The 19,085-nt window shown below is 41.8% G+C and overlaps 1 protein-coding gene and 2 long non-coding RNA genes across 3 annotated transcripts; all 3 read right to left on the bottom strand.

The window, feature by feature from the left end:
- Positions 1-2,535: 2,535 nt before the first annotated feature.
- Positions 2,536-6,147, bottom strand: LOC124337827. The gene has a single exon (XM_046791841.1). It carries the CDS (start codon positions 6,145-6,147, stop codon positions 2,536-2,538), a length of 3,612 nt encoding a protein of 1,203 aa, XP_046647797.1.
- Positions 6,148-6,392: 245 nt separating this feature from the next.
- Positions 6,393-7,049, bottom strand: LOC124335901. The gene is made up of 4 exons (XR_006916946.1): positions 6,820-7,049; positions 6,686-6,761; positions 6,550-6,624; positions 6,393-6,488 (listed from the first exon to the last, which is right to left on the bottom strand). It is a non-coding gene; the product is annotated as an uncharacterized LOC124335901 (long non-coding RNA).
- A 10,299-nt stretch (positions 7,050-17,348) lies between these two features.
- LOC124335855 lies at positions 17,349-18,132 on the bottom strand. Its single transcript, XR_006916925.1, has 4 exons — positions 18,046-18,132; positions 17,708-17,985; positions 17,445-17,641; positions 17,349-17,378 (listed from the first exon to the last, which is right to left on the bottom strand). It is a non-coding gene; the product is annotated as an uncharacterized LOC124335855 (long non-coding RNA).
- Between the last annotated feature and the right edge of the window lie 953 nt (positions 18,133-19,085).

Here is a 19,085-nt window from a genome sequence, read left to right as displayed (position 1 = left end):
TGGCGTGCTCTGGCGTGCACTGGCGTGCTTTGGCGTGCACTGGCGTGCTCTGGCGTGCACTGGCGTGCTCTGGCGTGCACTGGCGTGCACTGGCGTGCATTAACGTGCTCTGGCGTGCACTGGTGTGCACTGGCGTGCTCTGGTGTGAATTGGCGTGCACTGGCGTGTACTGGCGTGCTCTGGCGTGCAATGGCGTGCAATGGCGTGCTCTGGCGTGCTCTGGCGTGCACTGGCATGCTCTTGCGTGCACTGGCTTGCATTGGCGTTCTCTGGCGTGCACTGGCTTGCTCTGGCGTGCACTGGCGTGCACAGGCGTGCTCTGGCGTGCTCTGGCGTGCTCTGGCGTGCTCTGCTATGCAGAACTCAAGTGCTTGACAATAGAAATCCACTACCTGACAATAGATTTCAAATAACTAGAATAATTTTTAAAATTCAATTTCTGTGATGTGCGTTTTTCTAAAACTTTTTGTTCATGATTTTCTCTATGAATTTATTGGTTCAATAGACTTGAAATGGTGTATTGGACATTGATTTACACATCCTGTAATTAAAAAATGGTTTTAACAAGTGAAATAAATATTAAATCAACTATAAGTGCTGAGCTGTTCTCTGACGTGCACTGGCGTGATCTTACGTGCTCTGGCGTGCACTGGCATGCTCTTGCGTGCACTGGCGTGCATTGGCATGCTCTGGATTACACTGGCTTGCTCTGGCGTGCACTGGCGAATAATTTTTAAAAATTCAAGTGCTTTGATGTGCATTTTTCTAAAACTTTTTTTCATGAATTTCTCTATAAATTTATTGATTCAATAGACTTGAAATGGTGTATTGGACATTGAATTACACATCCTGTAATAAAATATATTGTTTTAACAAGTGAAATAAATATTAGAGCAACTTCAAGTACTGAGCTGTTCTCTGGCGTGCACTGGCGTGCACTGGCGTGCACTGGCGTGCACTGGCGTGCACTGGCGTGCACTGGCGTGCACTGGCGTGCACTGGCGTGCACTGGCGTGCACTGGCGTGCACTGGCGTGCACTGGCGTGCACTGGCGTGCACTGGCGTGCACTGGCGTGCACTGGCGTGCACTGGCGTGCACTGGCGTGCACTGGCGTGCACTGGCGTGCACTGGCGTGCACTGGCGTGCACTGGCGTGCACTGGCGTGCACTGGCGTGCACTGGCGTGCACTGGCGTGCACTGGCGTGCACTGGCGTGCACTGGCGTGCACTGGCGTGCACTGGCGTGCTCTGGAGTGCTCTGGCGTGCATTGGCGTCCTCTGGCGTGCACTGGCGCGCTCTGGCGTGCTCTGGTGTGAATTGGCGTGCTCTGGCGTGCTCTGGCGTGCTCTGGCGTGCTCTGGCGTGCTCTGGTTTGCAGTGGCGCGCACTGGCGTGCTCTGGCGTGCATTGGCGTACTATGGCGTGCACTGGCGTGCACTGGCGTGCACTGACGTGCTCAGGTGTTTATTGGCGTTCTCTGGCGTGCTCTGGCGTGCTCTGGCGTGCACTAGCGTGCTCTGGCGTGCACTGGCGTGCTCTGGCGTGCTCTGGCATGCTCTGGCGTGCACTGGCGTGCTCTGGCGTGCATTGGCGTGCTCTGGCGTGCACTGGCGTGCTCTGGCGTGCTCTGGCGTGCTCTGGCGTGCACTGGCGTGCTCTGGCGTACAGTTGCGACGGACTCTTTTCACCGCTTCTCTTCCGCTGGTAATCCAAAAATGCTGACGGATGTAACTGAGCAGAAAGTCCGTTCCAACGTGTTGGAGATGTTCGTGGAAAGCGCGGATGATCATTTCGGTGAACGGATGGCTTCCAGGAAGAAGGGGGGGATGCAGCTGGTCGTAAGGTAACTTCGCGCGTCCAGCTCGCCCTCCGAGTCGCAACACACAATCAGAACCTAAAATAGGGGCCAAAGCCAGCAAATTGGATGTAGAGTGAAGCTGTTTGCTCTTTTTGAATCGGTGTAGTTCCTCTTCATAAACTTCAGATTGGCACAACCGGACCAGCTCCAGATATTTTTCATCCAATTTGGAGAGCGCTGGAACATCTTCGGGGCCAATGTGGATTTCTTTCCACCGGTCAGCAGATTTCTCCACCACAGCAGTATAGGAGCGACTCGGGCGGATTTCCTCCTTTACCGCCATCCACGGTAGATCGGGTGGCCAATGGTCTTCAGACTGAAGTAAAAAGTCCGGCCCATTCAACCAAACGGGTGGGATGGGCTGTTCGTCCAGGGAGGAGCGGGTGGCCAGATCCGCTGGATTTAATTTTCCCGGAATAAATCGCCATTCTTCAGGCTGGGTGATTGTCTGGATCTCGCCTATCCGGTTACTGACGAATATTTGATAATAGGCCGCCGTGGCCCGAATCCAGTTTCGGACGGTGCTGCTATCTGTCCAAAGCTTCCGTCTCTTGATTTTCGATTTGAGGGTTGAGTGAACGGTCCGTAGGAGGCGAGCGCCCAACAGGGCTGCGTTGAGCTCGAGTTTGGGAATGGAAATCGTCTTCATCGGCGCGAGCTTGTTCGCTGCTCGTACCTATCGAACCAAAACGTGACCGTCGGAGTATTGGACGCGAAGATAAATCACTGCAGCATAGGCCTCTTCCGAAGCATCACAGAAGGTGTGAAGTTCGGCGTCGATGATTTGGGCTTCTTCCGGAAATAAGCATCGTGGCATCTTCAATGTGTTAAGTTGTTCCAAAGCGATGAACCAGCTACGCCACCAAATCTCGTCGTCACCGGTAATTTCGTCGCTCCAGTCGAGTCCCTTGAGACCCAATGCTCTTAGACGAATCTTGGCCTTGACGATCAACGGCGAAGCCGTTCCAAGCGGGTCGAACACACCGGCTACCTTGCTGACCAGACTGACGCGAGTTAGGGCTGCGTCGGATGATTTGGCTACTAGGAATCCTAAAGTGTCAGAATTGGTGTCCCAGACGACGCCAAGAACCTTTTCTGTGCTCTCACTGGTGAGCGGATGAGCGGAAGGTGTAGCTGTTACCGGCCGATCGGTCTTCGACACCTCCAGTAAAAATTCCGGCGAATTTGAGATCCATCCTTGAAGATTGAGATCAGCAGCGGACAAGGAGTTCTTGACTGTGACGGCTTCTTCAACTGCTTCAGTAACGGATGTTGCGGATCCTAAATAGTCATCTACATACATTTTCTCCTCGACGGCACGAACCACCTTGTCTGGTGCTCCGGTGTCCTTCAGGATGCGGCGCACTCCATAAATGGCCACGAAAGGGGAGCAGCTGGCTCCGAAAGGAAGTCGGTCCATCCGACAAACAATTGGTTCGATGTCGTCTTTCTCCTGCCATAGGAAACAGAAGTAATCCCGGTCTTCGATGGAAAGCCGGAAGCGGCTGAACATGGCTTCGATATCGGACGCCCAGGCAACGGCTCCCTCTCGGAAAAGAGTGATGACGGCCGCCAAAGATGGTTGAAGAGCTGGGCCACTGATTATCGAATCGTTGAGACATTTTCCCTTGAACGGGGCAGCGGCGTCGTAGACCACACGTAGCTTCTTTCCTTTGTAAACTCCATGATGGGCTAGGAAGTATTTTGCGGTAGCTGGATCAGGAACACGGGAAGCGTAACCTTTGTCGAAGTATTTCCGGACAGCTGCTCGGTAATCCTCTTCGAATTCTGGCTGACGTTTGAATCGATTCAACATGCTACGGAATTTATTTTCGGCCATCGGACGATTGTTGGTCAAGTCGGGTTCTCCTTCTCGCCATATGATCGGCACTTCGTATCCGACTTCCAATCTCCTGGTTTTCTCTTGGACAATTGCGAGAGCGCGTTTATTCTCGGGCGACAGGCAGCCGACTTGATGCTCCGTTCCATAATCTTCTGTGTCGCAGAATCGGCGCATTTCAGTAGCGAGGTTGGCTAAGGAAGTAAATCCGGAAATCTTGCAGCTACGGGCGGAAGCCGAATTTACTCGTCCATTGACGACTCCTCTGACGACCCATCCGAAGGCGGTCTTGGAGGCGATAGGTTCCTTTTCTTCACCAACTCTTGAATCTCGGACGGCCAGCAGGTGTGCATGATCTAGCCCGATCAAGACGTCGACCTTTCCTCCTGTTTCGCCGAGCGGAAGGTTTTTAAGATGAGACCAATGAGACTTCTCCTTGTTCCAGTCGGTGATGGGTGTAGGGCTGGCTACAGTTTTCATGGTAGATCCTTCTAGAGAGAAGATATTGCCATCCGTCGCTCGAACTCGAAACTGGACCCTGGTCGATGGATAGCGGTTGATTATTCCGCCAGCTCCGTCCACAGCTAAGATCTGACGTGGGCCGCGGAGTTTCAGGGCCGTGGCGAAGGAACTTCGCATTAGAGTTGAATCGCTACCTTCGTCGAAGAAGATATTGGCTAACACCCAACTTCCGTCGTCGGCCATCACTCGAAGACGCAGCATACCCATGGTGACTTGTCGAGGGGCTCCGATTCTTGCGGTTGTAGGTCGAGCCTTTTCTTCTGTTTCTGTCGGCAGTTTTTCTTTGGCAGCATGGTGTAACAGCGGGTGATGGTAATAACCGCAACCAGAGTGTTTAAACGGCTTTCGCCTGTCACATTCGTAAACTGAATGTTTGGTTGAGAAACAACTGAAGCAAAGACGATGGCGCATGCAGAAGGTAAGGCGCTCCCCGACGGAGAGTAATTTGAAATCTTCACAATCCGATAGTCTGTGTCCTTTCTCACATTTAAAACAGAACGGTTTTCCAGTGAAGGGGAAGGAAACTTGTTTATGTTCACCTGCCATCTTTGCTGAACTCTGATTGGTCCGGGCTTGGCGTCGAGGATTAGTTGGTTTGGACGAAGTTGGATTGACTTGATCGGCTGCAATGCTGAAAGCGTTCTGATACGCGGAAGCGCGGGAACATAACCACATTCCGAAGGTGTTCAAGCTTCGATCTTCGATCCGTCCCCGTCTGTCTTCATTCCAGGCCAACCGGTCGTTTAGATGTAATTTGAGACAAATCTTCTCAATCAAATCCGTCGTCCCCGTCTCTCCAATTCGGCTAAGGTCGAATAAATGGGTGCGGATACGTTCGGCGAACCTCTTGAATGATGCTGGATCTTGCTTCGTCTCCAACTTCTGGATGGCTTGGTGATGTGCTGCTCTCATGACGTCTCGGTGGCCACATGTCTGCTTCAGCCGAACCAGGGCCTCGATATAGGCTGCTTCACCACCTCCTAGTCCGTATACCAGGTCCAAGCAGTCTCCTCGAAGAAATCTCTTTAAAAGGGCCAGCTTCTCTCCGGGAGACTTGGGGGTATCGTGCACCAATGCTCGAAACAAATCGATCCAGGAAAACCACTCCAAAGCCTTTTCGTCGAAAGGTTCCAATTCCGCCGATACTGATGAGCGTGTACTACGAGCAGTGATAACAGGAGGTAGACGGCCAGCACTATACAGATCGATCCAGGTGTCAGGAGTTTCTTGAGTGCTATCAAGATTCTTCTGACGTTGTTGATCCAACAATGTCTTTGCTAGCGGAGTGGTGTTGTTGATCTGTTGACTGATGGAAGTGAAATGGTCATCATCTGGTGGTATCGATCCTCCGGGAGGTTCGACGCCGAGTAGCCTAAGGGCAGCTTGGGCTGCGTCCGCTTCCTCCCATGCTTGATCTGCTTGCTGGCGGGTCCCCACAGCTTGCTCGCGGGCTCTCTCAGTTCTCAGTCGAGTTGCTGCAATTTCGTCTTGACGAGCTTGCTCTCGCCGGAGAATTTCAGATGGAGAAACGGGAGGTAGAGGTGGGTCTCGGTTCGGTCCAACAATGGACGCTGCATCTCCATCTCTACTCCTGATATAATCTTGAGCGTTGGCAGACAGCTCACCAACACGCGTGACATAACCCAAGTGATTGGCGTCTTGTCTTTCGGCTTCTTCCTCGTCATCTTCCATGGTAGAGATGTCGGTCTGAAGCTGTGAGGCTCGGAGTATTAAGTCGTTGAGATGGAGTAGTAAGCCTTGAATGGCTCCCCGTGAGCCTCTGGAATTAGTCAGAGTCTCGACCTGTGTGTTCGACACCGTGATCTGACGACGCAGGGTTTTCCTCTTCGCCTTCATATTTGCCAGCTCGACGGCGTAGTCTTCGTCGTAATCGGCATCTTCTCCTGGCTTGATCTTTGTGGCCATGGTGAAGACGGTCTTGAGTTTGATGTGAAGCTCTGACGCGGAGACACGATAAATGGACGTGCGTGTAGTGAAGGTGGAGAGGCGTGAGGCTCGTCTGGATATAACGGCCAGTAAGAGGGCTCGACTGGCTGAAATTTAAATTGAGACGGCAGTCAGCTTGAGAGGACTCGGCTGGCTGGGTTTGAGTTGCTGGAGATCCAGAAGGAGATCTCGGAGGTGACTCACACTCCGGTTCGAAGGACCAAATGTTCCCTTGATGGAACCCTTGAATTAAATTTCTCGTGGCCTGACTGTAGGCTGATGGATGAATGAATATTGTATTCAGAGACAACGTGTGGCTTCTGGGGAAAAGATAGGGGGATTAGTGTGTGGGGGAATAATGAAATTGATAACGGACAATACCTGGGATTGCACACACAAAAGTGAGAAGAGAGTGACTCGCAAGGATTGCAAAGAGTCAGACAGACACAATCAGACCTGATGGGAGTGAAACATAAATTAGGGCCAGATACATATTATAAACATAAGGAAATATTACCCAAATCAGAATGCTGGACAGATTATCACGTGGGGGGGCCAGAGAATGGCGAATAGTCTTAGAGCCAAGGTGGCGACTGGACACAGAACAATAATTTAGTATTGGGCACAAATTCAACTAATAACAATATATACCTGGACAATGTAGGAAGAGGAGACACTAACAATCAGAAGAGTATATAACCTCGAGGACAATGAAAGAACTTTAAACTAAGAAATGTGTCGTTTCGGGCTCTGACAGCTCCACCACGCTATAGAGCAGGCGAAGAAGTCAGAGGGAAAAGAAGGGCTAAAGAGAGGGAGGACAATAAAGAAAGCGGAAAAATGGCTCGGGGTTGCCAGATTAGCATTAAACGGATTTCGGCGATCCACAAGTCGAATCTTTTTTTGTCGAAGTTTTTTAGCAGTGATAGTAATAAAACTGCATTTTTTATTGAAGAAAAACTACAGTAATTTGATTTAAAAAAACTATAGTATTTCGGCCAAATTACTCTAGTAATGGAAACTATAATTAAACTACAGTTAAACTTAAGTTCTTTTTTAGCTGGGTAATTACTTGATGCATTTGTTATTCATTATTATTTGATATTCGTTATCCTTACAGGGTTTCTCAGCAATGTACAGAGGCAAGTCCACCATTGAGTCCTCAAGAGCAAAGAAAAAGGGCATGGTTTTTTAGGATGAATGGCATGAAGCCAGTTTTTTATTCCAAACCAAGGGGATCTTACAGCGTAAGCTTTTAACTTCATCCCAATCCATCAATTTTTGTGTTTTTAACTAATCCTTTTGTTGCTACATAGATTGATAACGTATCGTTATGAGCCAGGCTGTTTCAGCTTATGATCACGCGAATTCCGAAGTTGGTGCAGCCCGTCGATCACTCTGTCTGGGCCATGCAAGAATTAACTGATATCAACACAAAGTGCATGAAACGAGCAGCCATAAGCCAACCGGAAAGACCTTACAACATCATAATCAGAGCTCTGGTGCCTTGGCATCAACAATATCTCATCGCCCGTGAATTCGCCCCCCACAATCTTTTCGCCACGCATTCAGTGTCACTTGAGATCCGCAAACTTTGGGATTTGACATACCGTTCCTGCCACCTGTTTGAAAGTTCCTGGGACAAGAAAAATTCTCTGGATCCCGACGTATTTTTGGAGTTGATCCAGAAGCAATGCCTGTCACCTTTAAAGAACCCTGAAGTCCCCTTCAGAGTTCTTTAATTGAAAAGTGAGTGTTTTTTCATTATTATTAAAATAGGAGAGGGCACCGTTAAAATCGTCATTATGTTGTTACAGATAGATACCGGAATGCTGCGCAGTTTTAAATCGCCAAAAACCCACCTGGGCCTCCATGGTCCCATTAAAACGAGGCGAATCGTTGCAGCAAATCCTGCGCTTTTTCAACAGTTTAACGCGACTCTTAATTAACGCGAGTTAGTCAAAATCTTTTATTTTGTCACTGGCAGTCTCATTTATATTTCTTTTTAGTTTAGTGTTTTAATTGAAGATCTAGGTCATGTGAGCTACGAATCGACTTTGGCAAAGTCGATAATGGATTACATTTTCACTAGAGAGTTATGCTGTAAAGTGTAGTGGAAGGGACGAAGTGGTAGAATCAAAGACACTAGACCTGGAATTGGCCATCTAACCAATATGTTAGCCATTTTTGGAGGTAATGAATGTGCTGAAACTGTCGGAATTTAGTTCGTTCTTTTCATTTCACAGCTGTCATGACTATATCTAACAAACAGACTAGAAGAGAACGTTATAACTACGTCGCTCTGTTGAAGCCGAATTCTCCCAACTTTTAAATTTGCAATTTATCCTTGATTTTCTTCTAATATAAAAAATATGCAATGCGACGCATTGTAATAAGGTCGAGCGACGTAGTTATAAGGTCTTCTTTTAGTTTGTTTGTTATTTATTAGTCAATTTTTTAGTTATTTGTTTGTAAAAAATTCTGATGATTTTTCATTTTACAGTTGTCATGACTAATGTCTTAGACCAGCACAAGAAGCCAATCCATATCTCCAAAGCACTCGAGTGTGTCCAGGCTGCCAGAAGAGTTCACCAATTTAATTATCAGAAATCAGTAAATGTTCCAGATGTTGCGTCCCATGGGGACGATGAAGACAATGGGGGAAATCTTGAAAAAAATGAAGTAATTTCTTTAGTGAAGCCGCGAACAAAATCTATTGTTTAAGCGCTTGAAAACTATCGAGAGCTTTAACAATCGGTGAGTAATTCAGTCATAGTATATCTCTGTCAGTGTTTTCTCAGTTGACCATCAGTATCTCTGTGAGTGCAATTTCTCAGTAAGAATGTCTTGCGGTGTCAGTGCAATTTCTCAGTCATAATCTCTTGCTGTATATCTCTGTCAGTGCAATTTCTTAGTCAGAATTTCTTTCGGGTATTTGTGTCAGTGATGTTGTGTGTGCTGTTTCTCTGACAATGAATAGAATGATGTTTCTCACTTCAATGCATGTGTCTAAAACTTCACTTTTAAAAATGTGTGGAGAAGAGATAAGAAAATAGATGAGTAAAAGTTGTTTATAAAAGGTAAACTTTGATGCGGGAAAAATTCAATTCAAATGCAAAATAAATATATAAAAACGCATTTTGAAACGAATTTTGGTTGCTTTTCCAAAAACGCATCCAGTGATGAAGAAAAAAACGGAAACAAGGCGTTCTAGAATGCAATAATAATGCATTCCATGGTAAGCGTTTCAACCAAGCAGTTCCATTTAAAGCGTATTTCCACCGCGTTTCGCTACGGGAAAAATCTTCTCGGGTTACTTGAACCCATCTATTCAAAATATTACGCCATAATAATAAACTTACTATTAAATAACAAAATATTCATACACTTCCTAGAATCCCCTATTAATATCCAAGCAAAAGAATTGAAAGACATCAGTGCTACCGCTAGTCTATTTTCTTCGGAAGAATTATTCAAACTCCGAAACAAAAACATATTTTTTTTTACTTATTAATGGAAACCCCAGTCATGAGTAAATACTAAATACTAATGAAAGTAAATACTAAAAATTATGGGGACCCATTACGATCACGTTCATAATGCGCAAATGTTACAAAACATCTGCCCATATATTTTTTTTGTGAAACCCAATACGAGATAAAGAAATACCTAGGCTGAAATTCTCACTCACTCAACATCTAGTCTAGAAAAATTTTGTTTTTTTATTTTCCGTTTTGCACTATTTTTTATGCAAATTGATAGAAGACTCCTTAGAACAGTAGAATAAATAATTTTATAATTTTATATTTATTTATTTAAAAAAAGGTTTAAAAAATTAAATTCTTCCGGTCCGGGAGGGGGGGGGGGGGGGCTCTAGACCCAAATCCCCCCCCCCTCGTACTCTACGCCTATATCTAATGAAAGTTTGAATAATGGAGTATTGGTTCGAATCCTATTACCAGCATCTTTTAAATTATTTCGAAAATCACTCAACGGGTGTTCCGAATTTATAACAAAGTCAAACCCGTAAAAAAAATTCGACAGGAAACACAATTTCCCTCAGATATTCGATGTAGAAAAAATTCGTTGTTCTCATGGTGCAATGGGTTTAGTGCTGACATGAATGTCATTATCATTGAATGTCATTTTCAGCCCCGTGTTCAAATTCAGAAAATGTTCGAATTCAGAAGATGTTCGAATTCAGAAGATAATTTTGATAGACTTCAGATTGAAATATTATTCAAAAGATAACCACAGTAAGTTTGGAACCCAGAACCGATAACTAAAACTTTCGTTAGAGGCAGGCACTAAACCACTGTGACAATACAATATATGAATAGTGTTCGAACTCTTTAATGCATGATAAAACCAATGAGAAATGGCCGTCGAATTAATTTTACTGGTATCTTGACTGTGTAATAAATTCGGGACAGCCCTGAGGCGATTTTTGAAATAATTTAAAAAATTTCTTTTCTGAGATTCGAACCAACGAAAAATAAATAATAACACTTCCTAGGCAGTCACTTAATCACTGTACCATGGATACATATCAATTTATTTCGATCTCTTCAATGTATGATGCAGATCAAACAGAAATGCCCACAGAATTAATTTTACGGGTATCCTTACTGTGTTATAAATTCGGGAGGCAATTTTCTAAATAATTTTCAAAATGCCGTTCCTGGGATTTGAATGATGAAAAAAACGATTTACTACTTCGTTAACTGTCAACTTAATCCACTTTGCCATGAGACACTGTCGAAAATAAACTCTTTATGTTTATTACTATTTACAATAGTCGCGCAATAAGGAATAAGAGGGATGCTGACGGATGCTGACTGTTAAAAATTTTGATTAACGATTATCCATACTATGATAACAATTAATGTGAAGGGAATCGATCCCGGACCGGGGTGCATATTGATATGGTAGCTCAAAATGTTATCCATTAGACCATATAAGGTTGTTGATTTTCATTACTGTGTTTTCATTACTGGTTTTCATTACTTTCATTTCCGCATTTGGTTTCTTTGTCCCATACTTTTTATCGGTGTCTCAACTTAGAAAGGTGTTCGGCTTATACTAAAGCATGAAAAATGAAGTGTCCCGAAAACCCACCACCAGCTCATATCCTGCCTTGCCAATGTGGCATTGTGAGGCTGATAATGATACACCCAGCAAAGAAGAAACCGAAGCTATTGATGGTATATTTTATGAAAACTATGCTCTTAACCTAAGAGTCATATTCGCGAATTAAAGAATTTTTCTAAAAAAGGAAAGCAATCATATTTCGTGGAAATCCTTTGACTGTAGAAGCATGCTAGCATGATCCGCTTCCTTTTCCCCTGCCATAACAGTTTTTGCAATGCTTTTGAATGAAGATTTCCGTTTTTGATGAGCAGACTTGCAATTTCCGTTCTTGTCTCATCATGATGACAAATTTCTCATTTCTGCGACTGCGCCTGTTGGGAGTGCAACACGGTACTATCTGTTGGAATCCAAACTGTCACGCTTGGACTATTGGACTCGCAACTTATAATCCTGTTGGACTCTCAGCGGGGATTTGAACCCACCCCTTTCTTGTTTCCAATTGACGCTTTAACCCACTCAGCCATACCTCCCCATTCCAATTCAGTTTGAATGACAATTAATTCGGCAGATTAAATACAGTGAAATTTTTTTCGTAACCCATTTTTTATTTTTTGTTTCGATAAACAGCATCCAATTTGATTGGAGAAACCGCCTATGTAATTTGAGTTACAGATCTCTTCTTCCTCCTTTTTAAATTTCCCTCTGTCATCATGTATATACCGGAATTAGTGTAGGTGTATTTGCGAGTCTGGGGCCCTTTTCCCCATTCTGCCTGGATGATTCAACTTATCAGCGGATGGATGGATGTTTGGGCACATTTCCCAGATTTAAAAGGTAGGAAAAACTTATCTATATTTTTCATTTTTTACCATTTGGTGGCGTTGTAAACCGTAACATAGTACGGAATACGATTATTCTTGAGCTATGCCATTGACTGGAACTGTTTTTCTCTTGCCGTTTTTGTTTAATCAGTTTTTTTTTTTTTAAGTAACTCACTTGAAGAATGAATGCACATCAGGCTTGGTTCATTATCACATTTTTGTCTGTAGGCAAAAAATCAAATTTGAAAAATATTTTAAAAAACCAAGTTCAACGAGAAAATTTTTTTAACCAAGAGGGACCTGCCACCACATCTGGCACCTCCTCGTTAACATCTTCAGAATCTTGACTTAAGGTTTTTTCTTCCTTAAGGTTGAAAAACGACTTCACGGAGTCAAACGAGAAAACAAAGAATGGTGTCTTATTTTGTAATTCGTCTAATTATTCAAGCGGATTTTTTTGGCCTTCACCTGAAAGGTGTATACGTGCTATATTGTTCTTTCAAAATGGATGTAACGTTTATTGATGAAAGAAAGTTGAAGAAGCTGAGAAAGGACTTCCACCCTGCCTATGACTACGAGATGCTGAATTGGGGAAACCCAGCACCGTCCATCTTTATGGCAACTTTTCTTTTATTGCCATGGCTTTCCGTTTTCCCGAAGCGGCAACAAAAAACAAACACAAGGTGTTGGCGACTTTCGCGCGAAGCAACAGCGTGAGCGTCCCTTATTGATTGCACAATCAACCGATTTCCAAATAGCATTTCTGCCAATATTCTTCGTTACTGTATTCGTCATAGCGGCGCTTTCGACATTTGATTCCGACCAAATTGGCAGGGAAATTTTTCCATGCTCGACCATTGAAATGTCAGTTGGGGAAGACAAACCGCTACAAGGACATCGGTGAGATGGATGAAAGAAGGGCTCCAGCAACATCTTTCCCCATGTATTGAACGGCATCGATTTCGACAAGGTCCCAGATATTTCGCCTCTAGGTACACTTTACCGAAAAAATTTTAAATCCTCAACACAAATTGGAATCGATAAAGAAAATTCCGACATTGTCGCGTCCCTTTTGCCGATCCCAACCTTCACGCATCCATTTACAAACGACGTTCTTTATCTCAAATCGTGTAGCCTACCTACGGGAGAGGTTCCCGCGTGAAGAGAAGAGAAAAAAGAGAATTTCTCGGCAGAGCTCGGGTGGAGCGGGCGCGGATGCATAATTTCGCCAAATAGCGATTATGACAGTTGTTACGCTATAGGTGGTTTACTCTTGATCCAAATTTTATTTTCCATTGGAATAATGGCGTTATGAGACCAAGAGGGGAGAAAAATACCAACTAATTAAAAAAATCAGACTTTTGGGCTCTGGATGGCGCCAGAACGCGGACTTTCTCTTCAACTATCTGGCGAAGACGGGGGGAGGGTCATATCTCTTGCGTTGAAGTCGTTGGTGAAATTCTTTTTAGAAAATCACGAATGATGAGAAGAAAATACCCAGCGCCAAATATGATGATGATATGATATCATCATATCATCATACGATGATGGTGCTGGCCGTAATGTCGATATAACGACACACCAAATTTATTGCAATTTGATCCTCGACCGACTACATAATTATGAAGAGTCTTATGTAAGAATCTAATCAACAGAAAGCCCACCGTTGCGAGTCGCTTGTTTTTCGCCGTAGAGAATAAGAGAGAGAGCAAAGACTAACCATGCTGCCCAAGGCCATGCGGCCTCCGCATAGTCTAGTCATGACGAAATCCAAATGATTCGTGAATTATTCATAAGGCGTGCTCCTCTTCATTCCGAAGGCGTTCTTATTTTTTTTTCTTTTCCCGAGCTAGCTTTACACAATGCATGGTTTTCTTTCTTGATTTTTATTGATGAAGCAGGTGATTAGCCAGGTTCCAAAGTCCAAAACACGCAAAATTTCTTGGTTTTTGTCTTCGTTATAATACAGCACACACAACTTTTCTATTTTTAGAGGAAGGGTAAATATCGCCTACTAGAGCAAAGGCGAAAATTTCCCACCTCCGAAAATTAAACAAAGGAGAAATCGCGACAACACCGCGCTGTGGGATAGAAGGGTGGAAATGGGCAAAAATGACAAATCTCATTTTCAATTTGAAATTCATTATATTAAATGAAAGTCAAAAAAATTGAAAATGACAAATGTCATAGAGCTAACGAAGCTCTTTATTTTGCACTTTTTAGCGTTTTTATAGGGTTATTTTTTACCTATTTAGAGAGCGGCAAAGTAGCCACTTTTTAATACGCTTCTACAGCGTGTTTCCAAACTTTTACATTCATTTGTAGATGCCCTCCCCCTAGTTATAAAAATCTGAAAAAAATTCAGGAAGTAGCCAACCATTATGGCTACTTTAAAAAAAATTTCAATACTCTCCGTGAAAAACCTGATTTTTGGGAACGCGGCGAAAATCGGCTTTTTACATAAGCTTCTCTCGCGCGTTTCCAAACTTCGGGTAGGTACTGTATACGTAATCCGACTACGACTACCTATTTAGATTGCCGAGTTCGTGCGTTCGTGGCGTTATACGTTTCAGATTACGAAAGAAAGAAAAGAGAGAGAAACACAACAACAAAAGAGAAATAATAATTGTATGCTACATTGTGTGTAGGAGAGTCAAGGACGAAAAAAGAGAGAAACAGCCAACCATTCGCCATCTCCAATTTGCGCCCATCCGAAAATATCATCAGCCGTCTTTTTTTTTCTCCTTTTCTATACAGATTAGTGTAGGCCTATTACTTATGTATGCCTAATACAAGCAATTTATAGCTCTGCAATAAAGATAATCGTGGAGGAATACTGACTGTTGAATGCAAATCAAAAGCAAATGATTTGATTCTCTTTCCTTCGTTTTCATGTTCAAAATCTTTGCTAAGAAATGGGCGATAAATATCAATCTTCAATTCAGTTTATTTTCGATAGTGTCTCATGGCAAAGTGGATTAAGTTCACAGTTAACGAAGTAGTAAATCGATTTTTTCATCTTTCAAATCCCAGGAACGGCATTTTGAAAATTATTTAGAAAATTGCCTCCCGAATTTATAAAACAGTAAGGATACCCGTAAAATTAATTCTGCGGCCATTTCTGTTTGGTCTGCATCATATATTGAAGAGATCGAAATAAATTGATATGTATCCATGGTACAGTGATTAAGTGACTGCCTAGGAAGTGTTATTATTTATTTTTCGTTGGTTCGAATCTCAGAAAAGAAATTTTTTAAATTATTTCAAAAATCGCCTTAGGGCTGTCCCGAATTTATTACACAGTCAAGATACCAGCCAAATTAATTCGACGGCCATTTCTCATTGGTTTTAACATGCATTAAAGAGTTCGAACACTATTCATATATTGTATTGTCACAGTGGTTTAGTGCCTGCCTCTAACGAAAGTTTTAGTTATCGGTTCTGGGTTCCAAACTTACTGTGGTTATCTTTTGAATAATATTTCAATCTGAAGTCTATCAAAATTATCTTGTGAATTCGAACATCTTCTGAATTCGAACATTTTCTGAATTTGAACACGGGGCTGAAAATGACATTCAATGATAATGACATTCAATGAAAATGACATTCATGTCAGCACTAAACCCATTGCACTTCGATCGAATATCTGAGGGAAATTGTGTTTCCTGTCGAATTTTTTTTACGGGTTTGACTTTGTTATAAATTCGGAACACCCGTTGAGTGATTTTCGAAATAATTAAAAAGATGCTGGTAATAGGATTCGAACCAATACTCCATTATTCAAACTTTCATTAGATATAGGCGTAGAATACGAGGGGGGGGGGCTTTGGGTCTAGAGCCCCCCCCCCCCTCCCGGACCGGAAGAATTTAATTTTTTAAACCTTTTTTTAAATAAATAAATATAAAATTATAAAATTATTTATTCTATTAATTTACCATTATTCACTTCAAAATTTGTCGAAATTTCTAATGCCTATGGGGGCGACAGTGCAAGTGTGTAGTAAAAAGTACAAATTTTGAAGTGGAAAACTTTAGGGTATAGGGAAGGGTTCTCTGAGTTGGTTTTATTGTGAATCATTCTTTATATTCGTAAAGAGTGAAGAATTCTGCATCGTTTGGCACAAAGAAAAAGATTTTAGCTTGATTTTTAGTATTTTTTGTAAATTTTTAAAAACGCCGTATTTAACACGGCGCATATGGGGGGAAAACGGGTGTACCTAATAAAATGAACGATACCGTAGCGCCGTGGGGGTTAATCCTACGACAACTTCATGTGTAGAAAAAATGTAGATCATCATTAGATCTACTCAGGGCCAAAAGGAAAAAAATCTAGCCCAAGCGGTTCAAGAGTTATTGCATTTTTTCTAAACACGTAGTGCCATAAGAATGCACTGAAAATAGGGGGGTGTACCTAATAGTTTGGTGGGTACTGTATGGCTAAGTGCAAATGAAAATTTATCTACTTGACTAAATAGGCCTAAAGTGGTTAATGGATATACTATAAACTATTAAATAGACTTTAAATAATTCTGTACCGCTGCTGCATATAGAGAAAACTAAACTTGTAAAGTCAAGAAACATAAATCTCGTTAATTTTATGAAGATTATTGTTTCTGAATCATTTCGGGTAAGGGTTATTTTTAAAGAGTTAGTCATTTGTCCCAAATAATTGTAGATTTGAAATGGATTAAATGTGTTCCTGCTGTATAATATTTAATAATTTTTTTTCACTGTGAATTTTATAACTGCCAAGTCATATGTGTATGTGAAAAATTCCTATTAAATGTATTGTTCACGTACAATTTCATATTCGTTTAACTATTTTTATAAATCAAACAACTGTTTAAACTTCAGTATTACAGATACATAGTAATAAAAACTGGAGTAAATTTGGCAGAACTCCAGTTTTTAAAATTTATACTACAGTAAACTAAACATAGTAATAAAAAACTAAAATAAATTTTGCTGAACTGCAGTTTTTAAAATTTATACTACAGTTTATTAAAAAAAACTTCAGTTGTTTAAATTTTGGAAAAACAGACTTGGTAAAACTACAGTTTTACAAGGATAAACTACAGTAAAATAAATATAGTAATGGAAAACTAAAGTAAAATTAGAATAACTAAATTTTTTGCAAAATACTGCAGTTTTCGGCAAAATACTGCAGTTCTTTTTCAGCTGGGTAACTTTTATGATAGTAGCTGTTCTTACATGAATGGTCTGAATTCATCACTTTTTTCCTTTAACTTTTTTTCTCTTTTTCTTTTCCACCGGTTTTTCAACTTCTGCTTTACGGTACTACGTAAAAATACCGATTTTTAGTTAAATTTTTTCATGAAATATATAAGATGTTATAACACTTACCCTGAGCTGCACACGACAGAGAACTCCATCTTTCATGAGAAATCCAAAATTTGAATTCGTGTTATTGCTACTCGTCATTTCATAATTGCAATGATATTTTCCTGATTGCAATGAGTCCCTATACTGGTAAAGGTTAGTCTGTAATCTGTCGACAACAATTGAACCAACAGTCAAGGTCACCATAGCAACATGAGGAACTGGAAATAATAAATAAATAATGATGGTTCAGTTATTATGAAATGTATATTTTCTTACCACGTTACCTGCCAAATCTAATTCTTGAAAAAGGAAAGAGTCTTCGAGAGCTTAGGGCCTGGCCCTAAATGTTGACATCAAAATAAACAGATTCATTGAATTTGGTGATTGTAAACTTTTGGGGAAAGGAGGAGTTACAAGAACCACACTCTTAGAATTGTTGCCACCTTGTCTTGGTCTGGGTTTGATCTGAATCTTTGGTGATGTTGGCAATTCAGGTAAAGGAAATGGGAAAGAGCTAACACTTTTTGCTCTAGCATTAGTATAAATAGGGCTGGACTTTCGTCTGGATTGATGTCAATATAATAATAACATAATTAACCATTAAATAGAATTAAAAAAATACCTGAGTGACGTTTCACATAACAAAATTCAAGCATTGAAAACCAAAACAACAATGGCGGACCACTGGCAGAAAACAGTTTGTGGATATCAAAACGCACACTAGAGGGGGCACACCAAATCAGAATCTCGCCATCCCTTGCCATCTAGAGCTAGATCTGCAAGTTCAGATGAAAACAATATTTGAATATTACAGTCTGACAGCAGTTAATTTGCTCTCCAAAGTCACGTAATTAAAGGGATGTTAGCATCCCGTTTTGGTGTGCGAGGTTCCCGTAGGAACATAATAAAGCAAAAGATAAAATGAAATGCAAAATTGCAAATAAATGACATGAATCTGATACGGTATGGTGAATTTTCTGATAATTGATATAGCAGATGACAGATGTATGAATTTTTTAATCATGTTCGCCAACATTTATTCAATAATTTTTAAACTGAATCATCAGATAAGAAAAAAATTTCATTGAAATAGTAGGGCCTAGTCTCATTCAACATAACATGCAGAACAGAATTAGATAATTATGCAATGCTTTCCACCACCATTATTGAAAGTTTTGTTAACTTTCGTGTAGACGTGGGCATAAAGTATAGATACTCTTTTGCTTCCTCACTTATTTTTGATAATAATTGGGGTAATGGTTAGCCTACTCACTCACCACTGTCGAAGTTTACGGTTCGTATTTTAGTCCAGTCTGAAAATTGAAATAAATTTATAAGTATAATTTTATTTGCATGGATAGAGACGGATAGAGATTCGTTTTAACGCTCGTTGGCCAATTAATAATAAACTGGATTTATTTCGCATTTATGTTCCATTTTTTAATGTTTAATATATCCCTGTTCGCGATGCATCAGCACTCCATTTTATAACCGTTTATAACTGCGTTAAATCGGTTGGTCACGATGGGCGGTGCCCGATGAGGTTGGGCTGGCTTTTCCCTTTTTTCTAACCTTTTCTCCTTAATTATACCAAACAATATCTCTCTGACCTAACCACTGGTTGTTTCCTGGGCCTGTTCCTTCGATGTATGCGCTATTATT

Source organism: Daphnia pulicaria, chromosome 4 (genome assembly GCF_021234035.1).
Source record: "Daphnia pulicaria isolate SC F1-1A chromosome 4, SC_F0-13Bv2, whole genome shotgun sequence".
NCBI classification, from domain to species: Eukaryota; Metazoa; Arthropoda; class Branchiopoda; order Diplostraca; family Daphniidae; genus Daphnia; species Daphnia pulicaria.
Note: the sequence above shows the minus strand (reverse complement) of the source record. Positions and strands in the feature narration are given on the sequence as shown.